The sequence below is a fragment of the Morone saxatilis genome, unplaced genomic scaffold, assembly GCF_004916995.1.
Source record: "Morone saxatilis isolate NCDOM2014 unplaced genomic scaffold, NCSU_SB_2.0 Contig19, whole genome shotgun sequence".
Lineage (NCBI taxonomy): Eukaryota > Metazoa > Chordata > Actinopteri > Moronidae > Morone > Morone saxatilis.
The window spans coordinates 5,300,107-5,315,751 of record NW_023339751.1 but is presented as its reverse complement, the minus strand read 5'-3'; the positions used below and the strand labels follow the sequence as shown (position 1 = coordinate 5,315,751).

General features: G+C 41.2%; 1 protein-coding gene across 2 annotated transcripts in view; it reads right to left on the bottom strand.

Annotated features, from left to right (window-relative positions):
- The window catches only part of LOC118329592 (signal-induced proliferation-associated 1-like protein 2), an 82,088-nt gene that overhangs the window by 20,559 nt on the left and 45,884 nt on the right, over nt 1-15,645 (bottom strand). For both annotated transcript variants that reach the window (XM_035663819.1, XM_035663820.1), the window contains exons 9-10: nt 9,687-9,961; nt 3,448-3,702 (exon numbers count right to left, since the gene is read on the bottom strand). In XM_035663819.1, the coding sequence (XP_035519712.1) occupies nt 3,448-3,702; nt 9,687-9,961 (530 nt within the window). The remainder of the gene's footprint in view (nt 1-3,447; nt 3,703-9,686; nt 9,962-15,645) is intronic.

Here is a 15,645-nt window from a genome sequence, read left to right as displayed (position 1 = left end):
TGATGGAACCTGCAAATGTTTGGCATTTTTGCTTGATAAATGACATAAAAGATTAATTGTTACAATAAAACATCCAGCACTACTCTATCTGTACAGATTATTATTTGAAACAATTTTATATTTAATGCATAAATTAGATTTTTTGACTCTCTGGAGGAATTAAATTCTTCTAACACTGGAAACACTTCTTTCCCTCACTGTCCAGCGTTAATAACTATATTACTGGGTGACACTCCAGGGAATAGTCCATTGCATGAGAGCACCGTGGATAATCTCTAAGAAAATGTGAGAACAGTCAGTAAGGGAGTAGGTGTCTTGTTCTCCAAAGACAAACAGAGACAGAGATTAGTTATGGTAATAAGCTTCGGTGAGTAATCCAGATGGTGGAGCCATGTGTGTATGTAGAGTAAAGACAGAAGTAGCTCCTGAATGTAAGAGGATGCTTGAGATTTCTGCTCTGAAACACAAACTGGACTCTGCTCTTGAACTTTTTCACGTGACCTGTTAAAAGAAGTTTACTCACTTACCTAGTTGGCACTGACCATTAGCTCAACCTGTCCAAAGTGTATTTCACTGTCATGCAATGAGCCCTGACCTGACTTAATAGTTTAAGACAAGAGGTTGCTTGCTTTCCCCTGGTCAGGAAAAACTTGCGGTATACGGTCTAGAGAGAAAAATAAACACTGGACTGGAGTTATTTTGGCTGCCTGGAGGCCTTCCTTTTAAACAACACACTAAAGTAGGTTAGATGACCAGATGGAAATAAGACTCAAACAACATAGGCAGGATGGCTTTCACATTAAGTTTCAAGCCAGGTCTAGCTGAATATTCTATACTTCTTTCATCTCTGTCTTTTTTCTTATGAATTTGTTTATATAATGAATGTAGGCTTGAGAATGAATTAAAGATCCTAAGTGTATTTTTTTCCCTTCTTTTTAAAAATATTTAAATCCAAACAACACATTACAAGCATAAAGGAACAGTCAAAGATCGGAAATGTGCAGGTATATTTCATAAAATCCATTAGAACCATATAATGAAAAAATCCCAATATAAACGTCCATTTAGAAGGCGACAAATTCTTAACATCAACCCTTTTCTCCCTTGTCATCAGGTTTCCTTTGTCTAGACCACCATGGGAAACTCACTAAACTGTCAGTATCTCAGTCACGGCACACATCATCGAACGCTTTGGCTGGGTCGCTACGTTTCCTCCCCAACTCAAGTGTCCGGGCACTTTAATGTGAAACAGCAGCAGCTGCTTTTTGTTCCCCTTCTCTTCCTCACTTGACATTAAGTAAAGTTCTGGGCGTATACTGGACATAATTTTTCTGTCTGTGCTGCAATAACATTCGAGGCTGCAGAGATTAGCGGTCGGTCGCAGTTGGCTGAAGAGTAGGTGTCATATTTTACGGTGCCATGTCTGGATTCAGCTATATGTGCGGATGGGATGATGCTTTCTCTAAGATATCAAGATTCATATGTGTCTTATAGACCTGTGGTTCCCAACCTTTTTTTTTTTGTCAGATGTTCCCCCAAAGCTGTATCAGATGAACTCAAGTATCCTTTTATTGACAGACGCCACCTGTCATGTTCCTTTGAATGAACATGTTCATTTGAGTTTACGCCGGATGTTATTTACCGCTATTAATGATAAGAAAATGGATATTGTTTTTATCTAAAGAGGGTGTGGGTCGTCTTCCACATACGCCACCGTGCTAAATGACCATGTTTCTACAGTAGCCAAGAATAGACAAACCAAAGTACGGTACATAGGGTTGCATTTTTTGCAAACTCTGTGGTCATCATAGCTTTCTCCTACATGCTTGGAACAGGAGAGTGACGCAAAGGGGTGGCAATCTGCAACTTTCAACTGTTCATCGATTACTTTAAGCCATTTCAATTTTTTATCAATCACTTTTAGCTAACGTAAACTGTTCTGACTTTCTGCCTGCTTGCTAAATAGTTTACATACACTCAGTCACAGCAGATGATTCAGTATGTGGTTTCTAAAAACAAAATCTAGCTAGTCTTCAGTACAATCCTTCCATGTACCCCTGGCAACAGCAGAAGTACCCGAGTCCACACAAAACGAAAAAAAAATTAAGAAGAATAAGCAGCTTGTTCTTTTCTAGAAAATGTGACTGTATAATATTCTCCTCTTGTCTCCCTCCCTCCCTCCCTCTTCAGTCTATGACTCCTTCGTACCCCTCCTCTACTCCCACTCCCTCTGGGGTGCTACATATCGTGGTCCGGGGAAGAGCACTCTCTTTGTTTCTGCGGTAATTGGATGAGATGAGCTGAGCTGTGTCAGTGTCCCCATCACCTCCTCCTCGGCAGGGTGCAGGAAGAGGGAGGGAGCAGGGAGTAGGAGGGAGTAGGAGAGAGAAAGAAAGGAGCTAGGGAGAATGGAGTGCTCCCACTGCCAGGGACTCTGATTAGGCAGAGAAGGCAGCCATTATCCCAGTATAGTCAGAACAGGCAACACCAGGGGGGGTCGGTGTGACACACTGGAAAGGTTATCATGACTGTAGGGGTTTCATTAGAATGAACAAATCACTGCTTTACATGGCTCAATGGAGATGTCCAAAAGAGACACAGTCTGGGACAGGAACAAAGTGTGACTGTGGCCTTATCATCTGAAGGGAGATGAAAGCGAAGCCGTGAATTCATTGGACTAAAATACTCCATTTATATATATGCAAATAATTGAACACAATAACAACCCCTCAAAGTGTTATTGTGGCTCTTTTCTAAATGAGAAAGGCCGAGAGTTCAAAGATTTCATCTCAAAGGATTGGATCTTTTGAGCGTCATGTTTGATCGCAAGCTTTGCTCTGCCTAGCTTTCTGAAAAACCTTGTGGAGAAAGTTTGACTTCCAAAACGGCCTTAAAAGAATCATTTTGTTAATTTGTTTTGTTACATTTTTGCTTTCATTTACGTTTTTTGCACCACTGTAGGTAATGCTGCAGTGACTCCATCTTAATATAATATGTTACTTATTTATAAAAGGACGAAGGTTGAACATTTTTGGATTTTATCTACGTAATGTCTTATTGTGCATGTGGTGAAAGCTTCTGGCTGAATAAGACCTGATTGGTGAATGTTGGTGAAAAACCTTTTTTTTTTGGAGATTACATTAATAAAAATTAAACATATACTGACCCAAAAGTAGCTTTTTCTTTCACAGGCAAAACAAAACTTCTTCTATGGTGTAAATTCATAGCCTTTAACAGTATAGTATAATTTTTTTATGCTACCTTGATCACTCTAAATGAGGCACCACCTTTACCAACTGAATTATAAGTTTAAGAGTTGTTTTAACTTGTCTGGAGAGCAGTGGGAGCTAATAATAGCAATTGTCAGTTGTTCGTTAATGTATTCATACAACTCTGGCCGAAGAAAACATGAGAAAGAGGGCAGTGGGAAGAGGAAAAGGAATTTACCTGGACCCATCTGGCAGCTTCCTATCAAAGGAGGTGCTTCGTGGGATAGCTGCCTGGTGCTGCTGGAGGATCTGCTGGCACTGCAGGCGGTCAGGGCCCTGCGTGGGCGAGCCTCGGGATAGAGGTGCTCCAGCAGCTGTGGGCACCCGATGCCAGGTGGTGTTTCTCCTGAAGGGTGTCTTGTACTCGCAGGGTGTACCCTCGCTGTCGACCTTGTACTCCACCATGGGTATGCGGTAGAGCTCGGAGCAGCCCCTGATGTGGAAATATGGAAATAAAGAAGAAGGTTAAAGGTCAGCGATGATGCAGGTATGAAAAGGCTACAGTAATATCCTAGTTGCACTGCAGGTTAAATTCCTTACAATAGCATTTAGCTGCTTAGTTGCCACTGTGTTCACTGTGTTCGCTAGGTGCTGCTGAGCAGGTAACCAACAAGCTAAAAGACCCCAAACGACTCAAATGGATCAGCAGAGAAAAGCAGAGTGATAATACTTTGAGGATTCATCACTACAAGTGACCACTTGCACATTATACACCTACATTCTTTCCATTTATAACAAATATATTGAAAAGTTGCAGTAATTACTGTGGAGAACACCCTGAACCAAATAATTATAATATAATAAATTCTCTTATTTTACACATGATTTTCACATGATTCCGCAATTATTAATTCAACACTGTGCGTATATCTACATATTTCATTATGGATGATGTAGTGAATAATAAAACTTTAACAGCTCAAATTCAATTTGCATTATTACGATTAATGTATCATCAGCTTTATAATGTATTAATGATTTTTACTAATGTAATGTAACATTACATTACATAACATGTTTTATTAAAAATTTTATTATTGTGTTACAAGACAGGTACAGCATTTTCAGTTGTTACAGTACTTTATATTGTGATGATTGGGTGTGGGGGAGCCCTCATCCTTTTTATTATCATGACAACACCAAAACCCTAATACTGGCAGAAATATATAGCCAGAGGCAGACATCTAGATGTGGTGTGTCAACAATAAACACACACATACAGTTGCATGTGCACACTGAAGGCTTACAGGAACATCAGAGACACTTTGAAAACAATGGAAAACACTTTGCCCATTTTAATAGAGCCGAAAATCTCAGCTTGCCACTTAATCAGATATGGGTCTCCCCTGAGTAGCTCTACACAGGAGGCTTTTCCTCCCTCCATCTCCATCCCATTACTGCTAACAACACTGAGGATCTCTGCGATGGACAAGGCCTGTGATGCCATTTCATGCAACATTAATCTTTGGGGCTGGGTAGAGTCTTGGTGTGTATGTTTGGAAGGACGGGGGGTTTACAGGCTGGTGGGTCAGGGTTAAAAAGCCTTGTTGCTCTGCTAGCTCTCTGAAATCATCTCAAGCATGACCCTAATGATTACACTGCCCTCCCCCTCCAAAGTCCATTTTGCAGAATCCACTGGGGGGTGGAAAGCTGTGTATATTTTGCTGTGGTCATACATGTACACACAGCAGAGCTTGAGGAGGGTGCGCAGGCTGATTGCAAAGGCTGCGGTGGAGGGGGCGAGTAATCCCTCTCAGGGAGACCTTTTCATCAAACTGGGCCATGGGTGGCTGGGCTGTTTACAGCCGGTCTCCCACTGGAGCTGTGGGTGTTATAAGATCTAACTAGAAGATCATCCGTAGCTTCCTCCTCCTTCTCCTCCAACAACAACATGTCTCTCACATCTGGTCAATGTCATCACCAGGCTGGCCTTAGCCACGATGAAGGACTGTAACTGGTTTGCTCTACATCCTCCACAGTTTACATTACTTATTTACTGTATGTATGAAGCATGCATCACCGGTTTGATATGTGGGGCAGTGAGAGTAATGAGTAATGTGACATTACAGCATGGGAAGACATGTCCATAAATGAAAACGGAATGTATTTTGTTGGTGAAGCTATTGTATATGTATATGAGGAGCTCAATCATCTGTGATTTAACAGATGAAATTATTATCTGACTTAATTTCAGTGTGTAACCTGAGGTCTTTCATCCACTGTTTTGTTCATTTCAGAACAAAAGGATGCTAACAAGAGTGTTAAACCCTCCAGACTGTTGGTCAATTGGCTTTTCAACAGGGCTGCTAACCCACTCATTACCTTGATTAACTGTGTGTGTGTGTGGTCATGCCATGTTGCCACACATCATTACTCTCTGAAAAGGCTAAACCTAGCTAACAGCTTGTCAACAGGAAAGGTCTCAGCCGTTGTCTCTTGCTCTCCTTTTTACACCAGAACGACCACGAGCTGACAAGGTAAATTTCTCTTATGATACTAATATTCTCCAGCAGCCCCCCAAGCTTAGCAGGAAGTGGAAATACCCGTCGTACTGGCCTGATGTATGAGGAATGTGCTTCTTGTTTGTAACGTATAGGGGGACTCGGGCTCACTGTGTATAAATCATGGAGAAACAGCAGGAAACGTGTGTTTGGTCAACAGTTAAACCTGAGCTGGAGGCTAGTGGTGGAGGAGATGCTGTTGGACACATCCAGCCTGTAAGGAGAGGAGGAAGCCAGGAGCTGGTGAGAAATAATACCGTCTGCTTCCTGCTTGATTCCACCAAGAACTGTTGCTGCAGTCTTCCAGCTAAATGTGAGGGGCCATAAATTATACCACAATGGCCTACATACGCTTGTAGAGAAGGAGAACATCTACAACTTAAAAGCAACATTGAGTCAAGGAAAAATAAAAAAAATTGCAACAATTTGATGTGACATCACTAAGATAACATCATTGCCCATTTAAAATAAAATAAAGAGTTCAGCTGTGTTCGTGGCCACTTGGAGGTGAACAATCAGCTCCTTCAGCCATTGGCTCTTAATGAATTACAATAGATCAGTGTGACAACAGGACCTTAGACCTCAGTCAGAGAGCTGTCACTCTAATGACATGGCCAGCAACTGAGGGACATGCTAATCCATTCTCACAGTCAGAGTCCATGTCACAGCAAAGAGCCACAGAGGTTGTGACCTCCACCAGCCTTTTGCAGAGCATTGTGCGGAGGTTCATTAAATAAGGTTGGCTGAAAAGTGTGTAGGATTGCAAAAAAAAAAAGAAAGAGAAAGCCCTTTTTAGTGATTTCTTTGCAAACTGATCCAAAGGAAAGAACAGCTCCTGTGAAGAATGTGAGGGGATTAAGTCGAGCAATTTGTGATGCAGGTTCTCTGAATTTTGGTTTAGCGGTGCTCTTTTTCACAGGGTGTCGGCATGGGAAGTGAGAAATCCGGCTTAACTTCAGTCCAGATGAAAATCCATGATGACAAGTCTGATGACACTTCAAAGGAAAGGTCACAAGTGGCCATCTGAATGTCATAGGCAATACTCATTATCAGCAGGGGGCTGGTGCTGGGTGAACCCACTTAAATTCAGGTTACCTACCATTTTAAACATAAATTGTTGTGCTTAAAACATCAACTGTGCAATATGTTATGATAAAAACGCAGGAGGCTGATACTTTGACCATACAGATGCTTTTTGTTTCTGTGTGTATGTCTTGTAGTAATCATCCATTTTAGTCCATATTATACTGATCCCTTTGTTTACTCTTACATCCCTGATGACCATATACTAAAAACATACAATCACTGCCATGTTCTGTATACTGCATTCCTCTTTCAAAGAGCTAATCTTTTTCATCTTTTTCTCATTAGTTTGATCCAAGGCTAACATGCTGAACTTGTTTAAAGCTTTTTAGAGTGATGATGGAAAAGCCTCCAGTATTGCACTGGGCTAAAACCACATCCTTCCTCCAGTGTAAATAAATACAGTACTAGGTAAGGCTAATATTAGAGGCATATCTCCATTGGCTTAAGGCTGAGAGGGGTAAAACCATTTAGGGCATAAACAGCTTTAGGAGGTTTGCTGCAAAACAGTGCTATAGTAGTCTAAAAGTCCCTTTTTTCTTCCAAATAAAATCTTAGCAACCATATGACCCCATCAATCCTAGATCTGGAGAAATCACAAAGTAAAGAAGACTAAATTATATTCTGAATTTTTAAAAACAGTAAAAAGAAAACTCTCTCCTTCTAGCCCCAACATGTGCTTATGAAAACATTTTTACTTGTCATGGTAGCAGTGTGGAGCCAGGGTACATTGTTTGGAGGTCATGAGACTCTTGTCCATTGTTGTTCGACTAACCCCCATCTCTCTGGCCACAGGGGACTGACTGGGGCCTTCGAGCCCCTGCTGAATTCCTTTCCATTGAGATAATAGTGGAGAAACTGGAGCACTTATTGTTGTCTGCAACACTTGAGCAACTCAAAGACGCAGCAGCGAAAAGAGTTGAGGGCCCTCGAGATTCTTCACCTGACCTCTCCACCTCTAGATTTGTTGGAACCTGGAGAAATTCACAGGACCCGAGATGGAGCCTTTTGGTTCTCATGGGATCATGATGAGAAATTGTGTTTCAGTAAGATGGGAGTCTCCCAGTAGAGCTCAACAGCTCTGACCAGTATAGACTTCTACTGTAATACCTACTAATCTGCCCGATGCATCTGTTAGCAACGCCATATATGGGTCAAGCTTGGTTCATTATGCATGATGGACACACAGCATGATACATAATGCATACTTTTGGACACAGTGCTAAGTAGCATGTGTATTTTTAAAACCATCTTTAATTGGCTGTCTAAAGTACCTTCACAGACTTGGGTGGTGTCAGTGAAACCAAGCCAGATGTCTTCCACTGGCACAAATATCGTGTGCCAAAAGCTTCCTTTACAGAATCTTTCAACCTGTAACATCTCCAGAGAGCCGGACCCGCATTTATAGACACAGAACCAGTTTTGAAAGATGTTTGTTTTGTCTGCTTTCTGCTTCCCTGAACTGCGATTATGATTGTATCATCATGTATCATCATAGATCGTGGTAAGAGGATTAGACGTCTGTTCTGCCAGAGTGGCTGGTGTGTTGGATTCCCAGACGAGGCATGTTAGCCCACCATCTGGGGGAGCAAATATGTTACTCCGCTGTTGCCAGACCAGAACACAAAGTTGAAACACAGTTAAACACGCACCTACTACGACTAGTCTTTGACATAATGACACACATGTACACACAGCTGTTTAAGAACGTATTCAAACAGAAGCTTTAGCAAGGCTGCCATTTATATCATTTTCCAAAAATAGACATTAGACTTAATCTTCTATAAACACATTTAATCTAAAATCACTCATCCACCAGCGATTTATCAAAAGTCTTCAGCAATCAACACTTCTGTTTATCTGTTTTGAAATGTCGTCCACAGGTTTTTCATTTGAATTATCAGCTAACAACATTAGCATTAACTGCAACATCACAAACACAAAGTGGAATTAAGGGTAGTGGAGGTATTCTCTCTGCACGCTGTCAAATCATTCTGCTGTGGTTATCTGCGACAAAGTGGGAAGAGCATTTGCTGGTACACAAATCTGTCAGCCTCAAGCACAACAAAAACAAAGATGTCAAAAATTTGAGTGTGAAAGAGTGATGGATATGATTTCACAGGACTGTCTGTCTCTCACAGACAAAACAAGCAGATGTGCTTTCAGAACAAGAATTTACACAGACCTTCATCTCTCCCGATCACAAAAGACCATTTGAAATATGCTTCTTTCTTTTTTATTACGGGAGCGATGGACTCTCCCCATGGGTGTGTGTCCCTAAAAAGCCAAACACTCCCATCCTAATTGCTGAATAGAAGATTGGGCGAGGTTAGAAAAAAGCAATCTGCAAATGTGAGCTGTCAGACAATGGCAGCAAGAGATGAGCCATTAATCAAAATGCTCCTCTCATTATCATTAGTGAGAAACGCTGACTGTCCGTGTCTGCGTGACTCTACAGCCCTGCTGGAGCTTTCTCTTGCAACAAAGCCACATCAGTACAAAGAGAGTCTCCTCTCCAGAGAAATCAGCGGAGAACAACATCAACCCTTGTGCAACAAAAACAGTATGTAAGCATTTCTTTATGCTAATCATCTAAAACATGAGAGCAAATGTCAAGCTAATTTACCCCAGCTGCATGGAGAAAAAGAAACTACTCTTCCGTTATGACTTCATACATTTTTGAGGAGCACCTGCGTCTGCGCCTTACAAACCACAGCACGACAGCCAAAAATGAAAGACAATAGGAAGCCTGCGTATGTTTCGTAAGCATCTTTTGTCTGCGGTGTTGCTGAAAAGTGTTAGTTTTCAAGTAAAAACAAAGTTGAGGTTTTACCTTCGGGGGGTGCCGTCTTCATGAGGCTGGATTATAACCACTTTGACACTGACGGATGTGCGCAGCAGGTCAATCATCTGCTCGTGGGTGAGAGTAGCGACAGCCACCTTGCAGATCTCCACCAGTCGGCTGCCCTGCCTCAACCCTGCCTTCCAGGCGAAGCCAAAGGGCTCCACGTCGGCCACGATGCCCTCAAAGTTGACATGGAAACCGAGCTGGCCGAGACCGTTCCGACGCAAAGTCATCTCCGACGTCTCGCAGCCTCTGGTGGTGATCTGGAACCAGAATCAGAATCAATTTGTTCATTAATACAAGTACACCAATTTAGTTATAGAGACATAAAGACAGCACAACTTTAGAAACACTTCAGAAGTCCAACACATGAAATGGACAGTAGACTGTAAGCAGTCACACTGAGAAACCATTACACAAGTATGAGATCAACAGAGAATGACTGGAAGCGGAGTGATCTTAATGTGGCTTAATAAGAGCTTTCTAAGATAATACAGTATATTCCAACAGTAGCTGTCAACAGTGTACGGTTTGCTTCTTTTCTAATAGATATGTGTGGGTTTTATTACACACAGAGAAACACACGCATGCACACACAAGAATAATACTATAAGAGAAGAGAAAAATCCTGTCCGCAGGCAGTAGTACAAAGGCATGTTTGTTTGGCTAATTCAAAGAACCTCTCAAAATGGAAGTTAATAAGAGGGTACATCACAGACCTAACCGATTTAGCCTCAGAGCTGCGCAGAGACAGCTAAAACACACATGCACTGCACACACAAATACACACCTGTCACTATGGACACTTGCTACAGTAGCTCTGTGGGTGGGGATTAGGATAAAATTGGCCCACGAGACACATACTCGTCCACAGAACTAAGTCTATTAACCAGAGTTAACTTCTAAGAGGACCTTGGAGCAAAACATTTATACACCAACACATAATCTGCATTAACTGGCAGCTCATGAACACACTTTGTTCACATCCAGAGTAAGAAAAGATCTTTTCACTTCTTTTTCTCACAGTTCTGGATACTGCAATCGTGAGACTCCACCCATCGGATACTTGGTGGACAGTTGCCAATTGGATGAAACTTAAAGTTGGTTCTTGTCCAATCATGTACTTGCATGCAAATGAAGTTGCTCACTTTGCTCAGCAGTGGCCTGGCTTAAGCTTCTGCTTTAATGCAATTCAGGTTCAACTGAAGTTCAGGCAACCCTCTTCGTCAGCAGCAATATTACATTAAAACACGCAACCACAGATCGGAGCAGAGGCGCAAACACGCAATTGTAGCCTGTGCATCTTGATGACTATGCTTATATATGTGTAGGTATACATAGGGAGTGGTACTTGTGACACCACTGGAAAAATTAATTCACTGCATTCATTGAGCTTCAATCACCCATCAGATTAGTCTTAGTTCAGATGTGGGTGACTGCCTCCATTTGCCTCAGAGTGGCAGCTGGCTTCAGGGACGCATTAACTCAGACTATGGCCTGTCAACACTCCACCAGATTCTCACACTGGCTAAAATCCTACCCCGCTGTGTGAAACTTGACCCGAGCCAACCATGATGGACATCACAGTGAGACACAACCCTAAAACTTTATTAACTGAGGAAAGCACTCATCCTGTTAATGACATCAGTTAAGTCACAGTCTCAGTTCTCCAATAAATACATGCTCAAAGTTTCAGTTTTCAAAGATAGATAAAACTTGAGAAGCACTTTGGTGAGATGACCCACTAACTAAACAATCACTCTACATAAAACATCAAGGGCAAAAGGAATTGGAAATGTGAAGTCCAAAAGCTCTCTGGGGGCAAAGTCTGGAAGTAAATGGCCTGTGTATGAGAAAGACATTGGCCTGGGTATTAGGGACCATGAATCACACTGCCCTTTGTCAGAAATTCATTAGGCCTAAATAATAGCTTTCTAAATGCCTTCATCAAGGCCCTTTATTGAGTCCATCCTGGAAATTAATGTGTCCAGGTTCTCCTACGAATGGCCCAAATCCATAATGGCTGAATCTAACAGGACACTCATTATCTCATAGGAGGAATTTGTGGCCTGTAAAGTTATTTTGATGGTGGATGGTGACATGAAGTATGGCAGTATGGATATATGTGTGTGTTTGTGTGTGTGTGTGTGTGTGTGTGTGTCCCCTGCTGACCAAAGCATTTCCGAGCCTAATGACGGGCTCTAACGTCTGGTGACATAAGACTACAACACTGCACTGAGGAAACAAACAGTATCAGCCTCAAAGCTGTTGTCAAGTAGTGTTGCTGGCGTTGATCCTCAGCGAGAGGTCTGACAGTCTGAAGCAGCTTTGACATTGATGACACCATCTGTAGTAGCATGCTTCACAGGCATGACGAAACCTTGTCATCCCGCTGAACTTCAAAGAAATAAAGCACATATTGGTAAATCTAGGGCCGCCTGTTTCCTCTGGGCTGTATATTTGTGGTTCTTACCGAATTTAATATCAAAAGGATATCTTTTTTTTTTGGAAAGAAGTTTGAAAAAAAAAAAAAGCAATGTAAAGATGTCAGTTCGGACATTTTTTAACAATTTTTGCACATTTTATCGAATAAATTGATAAAGAAAATAATCATATGTTGCAACCTAAAACTAACAAGATTATACTGTCACTAACTAAACATTATTTTTATTATCCATTAACCATGATCAATTAAGGTCTATAAGATGTCAGAAAATAGTGAAAACATGACCTATACAAAGTCCTTGTTTTATCTAGGCCTGCAACTAATGATTAGTTTCATTATTGATTAATCTGTCTATCATTCTCTCAATTAAATTATGTTGTTTGATCAATAAAATGTCAGAGAACTGTGAAAAATGCTACTTCCCAAATCCCAAGGTAAAGTCCTCAAATGTCTTGTTTCTTAAGAAAAAAACAGAAAATATTTTTACATTTAAGTAGCTGAAATCAGAGAACTTGAATTTGAGAATTGAATTGCCATATTTCTACAGTAGCCCAGAACGGACAAACTACGACAAACTACACACTAGCTCTAGATGGGGCCTTTTGCATTTTTCCAAAAGGTGGCAGCCACTATAGTTTCTCCTAGCTCCTCCTGGGCTGTACTCAAATGGTTGCAATCTGTAACTTCACCCATGGGTACCATTGAAACCTACACACTGGTCCATTAAAAGATCATTCAAAACGATGAATCAACTACCAAAATAGTTTCGTTTTATTCGACCAACAATCTTAAACCCAAAGTTTCTGTTTACTTGTATACATAACGTGTATATGTATATATAAAAAGAGCATCAATTCATCACCTAATTTGAAGTTTTTTTTTGTCCAGTAATCCGTTGCTGTAAAATTGAACCTGTAATAAACTACACAAACATTATATATAAAGCTGTTCTAATGCATTTATTGTCGTCATAGTTTTTCCTCATGTCATTTTGCTATTTTGCCTCTTCTATCACTCAAATCTATTGCAGAAACAGTACAAAAAGAAACACACACAAAATGTGGGAGGAAAAAAACAGCATACATGGCACCAGAGTCAAATGACTTGTCTCATAAAAGCTGAACACGCGGCCACCCAGCTCAGCAACACCCTGGAGAGCAGGACGTTATCATAAAGCTTTTAGTTGTGCTCCCACACTGGGCTCCTCTGTGCCTTACACTGGACAATCTGTTCATTCTGGTTCGCATTACATCACAGGTCCGGCAGTCTGTAAATCCTCCCAATGAAACATGATTCGAGTCAACCTCTGGGACATTACAGACACCTTTGGGACAAAGTATGCACGGTCAGCTCATACCCAAATGTGCCTACTGCTGCTGCTCCACTGTCTGTGTGAGTAACACAAATAGCCACCCACTTTTTTTAATACTTATTCTGAGCTTTTTCCTGCGAGATATTCCTCACAAATCCCATGTGTGAGTGGACAGTAAATGTGAAAGGATATTAGCATAGTGAATGAGGAAGTGAGGTCCTTTGGCTAATCATAAATGCTAATATATCCTGCACTGTCCTTTCTTATGATGAGTTGAGTAGACACTGAATGACATCCGTGTCCTCCTAAGATTAATTATGGTAAATACTTCTTTGGGGTCTTGTGGTTTTTGAGGTGGTTGGGATCTGCAAAACCTTTGTGCTCACATTCACATTTACTTTTATTCATTCCAATTTCTAATAGTTCATTGCAAAAGGTGATAATAAAAACGGTGTAATTATCTCTACCTACCATAACCCTCCGTTTTTTAGCAGGAAATGGATTTTTACTCCCATGTTGTTGACTCAACCAAAGATATGCTAGCTAGGGTCTGTTGAAAATTTTGAAACTGCTTGAACTTGCCAAAGGGATAAATGAAAGAGCATGCAGGCTGAAATAAGGTCATGCACAGCTCAGGTTTTGGATTTTGGGATTCAACCTCAATGTTATTTAAAGGAAACAAAGGATTGCCTGATTAGAGGTTCAGCAAACAAACCATGGAAACTAGAATAGGAAAAGCAAGCCTACGCAGCAACACAAGGAGCGGAAACAAGGCATCAGATGCCAGATTCCCAGCTAAGGAACCAGGTGTTTTAACCTATTTTTTTCTGGACTTGAAGGTAGCTAGACCCACCTGACCCCAAAAAAAAAAAATCGCACAATGAAATCAGTGCCAGAGTTGTACAGATGGCCAAGGCAGCATTACAAGATGGGGATGAGAGAACTTGGACTAAGTGGGTAGCTCTCCATAGGAGTGGAGTAGTCTGAGGCCAAGTGTCCTCTATTCTTAGGCTGTCAGACCCAAAAAATGTGTCTGTGTTTCCTCTCCTCCCCTTCGAAACTGGGTTGGTGTCCTGTTTAAGCTGCCTCCTCCTGTACCTGCGCCCAGACATCCGCAAAATCAAGAACGGGTCACACAATCACATCATCGCTAATCTTTCACTCTATTAACTTAACTGACTGCCGCAGGGAGTGGCTTCAGCTTTGTTTTTTGTTTTTTTTTTCAAAGAGGAGGACAACATCTGCACAACATCTGTACAACATCTCTACCTAAATGACCACTGTACTGGTCTGCTTATTCCGTGTGATGAGCCAAGGAAAGCTATCAACAGGAGGTCCATAATCCTCTCTATTGACTTCACTTTACAGTTTCACATTCAAGTGACACTCGTGTTGCTGTACAACTCAAAGAGGACCAGGTAGATAGAGGACAGGGGAGTAAGGAGTGTTGGGTTAATTCTGTAAGCTACGTCCTTACAATGTGAAGAAAAAGACAGTAAAAGAAACACAAGGAAAGAAAAGACTGGAAGCTCAGTGTGGAGTTGCAACACATGAGACTTGACAGGATAGATATAGGTTAAACAAGCAACGGTTCTGCTGACATAATGATGAAAATAAAATAACAAGGTTTGTGGTAAGCAGTAAAGCTACAATGGCAAGAGCAATATTTGCAGAATGCATTGTTTCACCACAAAGAGACCACAACTATCCCTAAGTAAAATGCCTCACTGCACCATTTAAAGTAAAAGCAGCCATTTTCCCTCATATGCCGTGCAGCTTATGTGTGAAATACAGTCATAATAGATTTACAGGGCAATTCTGATGATAGACTACCACTCCATGTTTTATGGGAGTTACTTATAGGTCACTTTTTAGGCAGGATATACTGGTGAACTCCTTTTCAAAACATTGTTAGATATTGGGACTAGAACTACCACAAGGAAGTTTTCGTACGCTAAGGAAAAGCAATTTAATCATTGGACAACAAAGCGCCAACAGCAAGGAAATGTGACAATCATGCTACAGACCACCAGTGCTGGTTCTAAGACAACGCCTCTCACATACAAAAAAGTTGGACACGGGGGTCTATGGTAATGGCCAGCACAGCTAAAAGCCTGAAACAGTATGGTACCACCCAAACAAAATGTTTGGCTGTTAAATTGGACCATCAAGCCATCAATTGCTTTGCC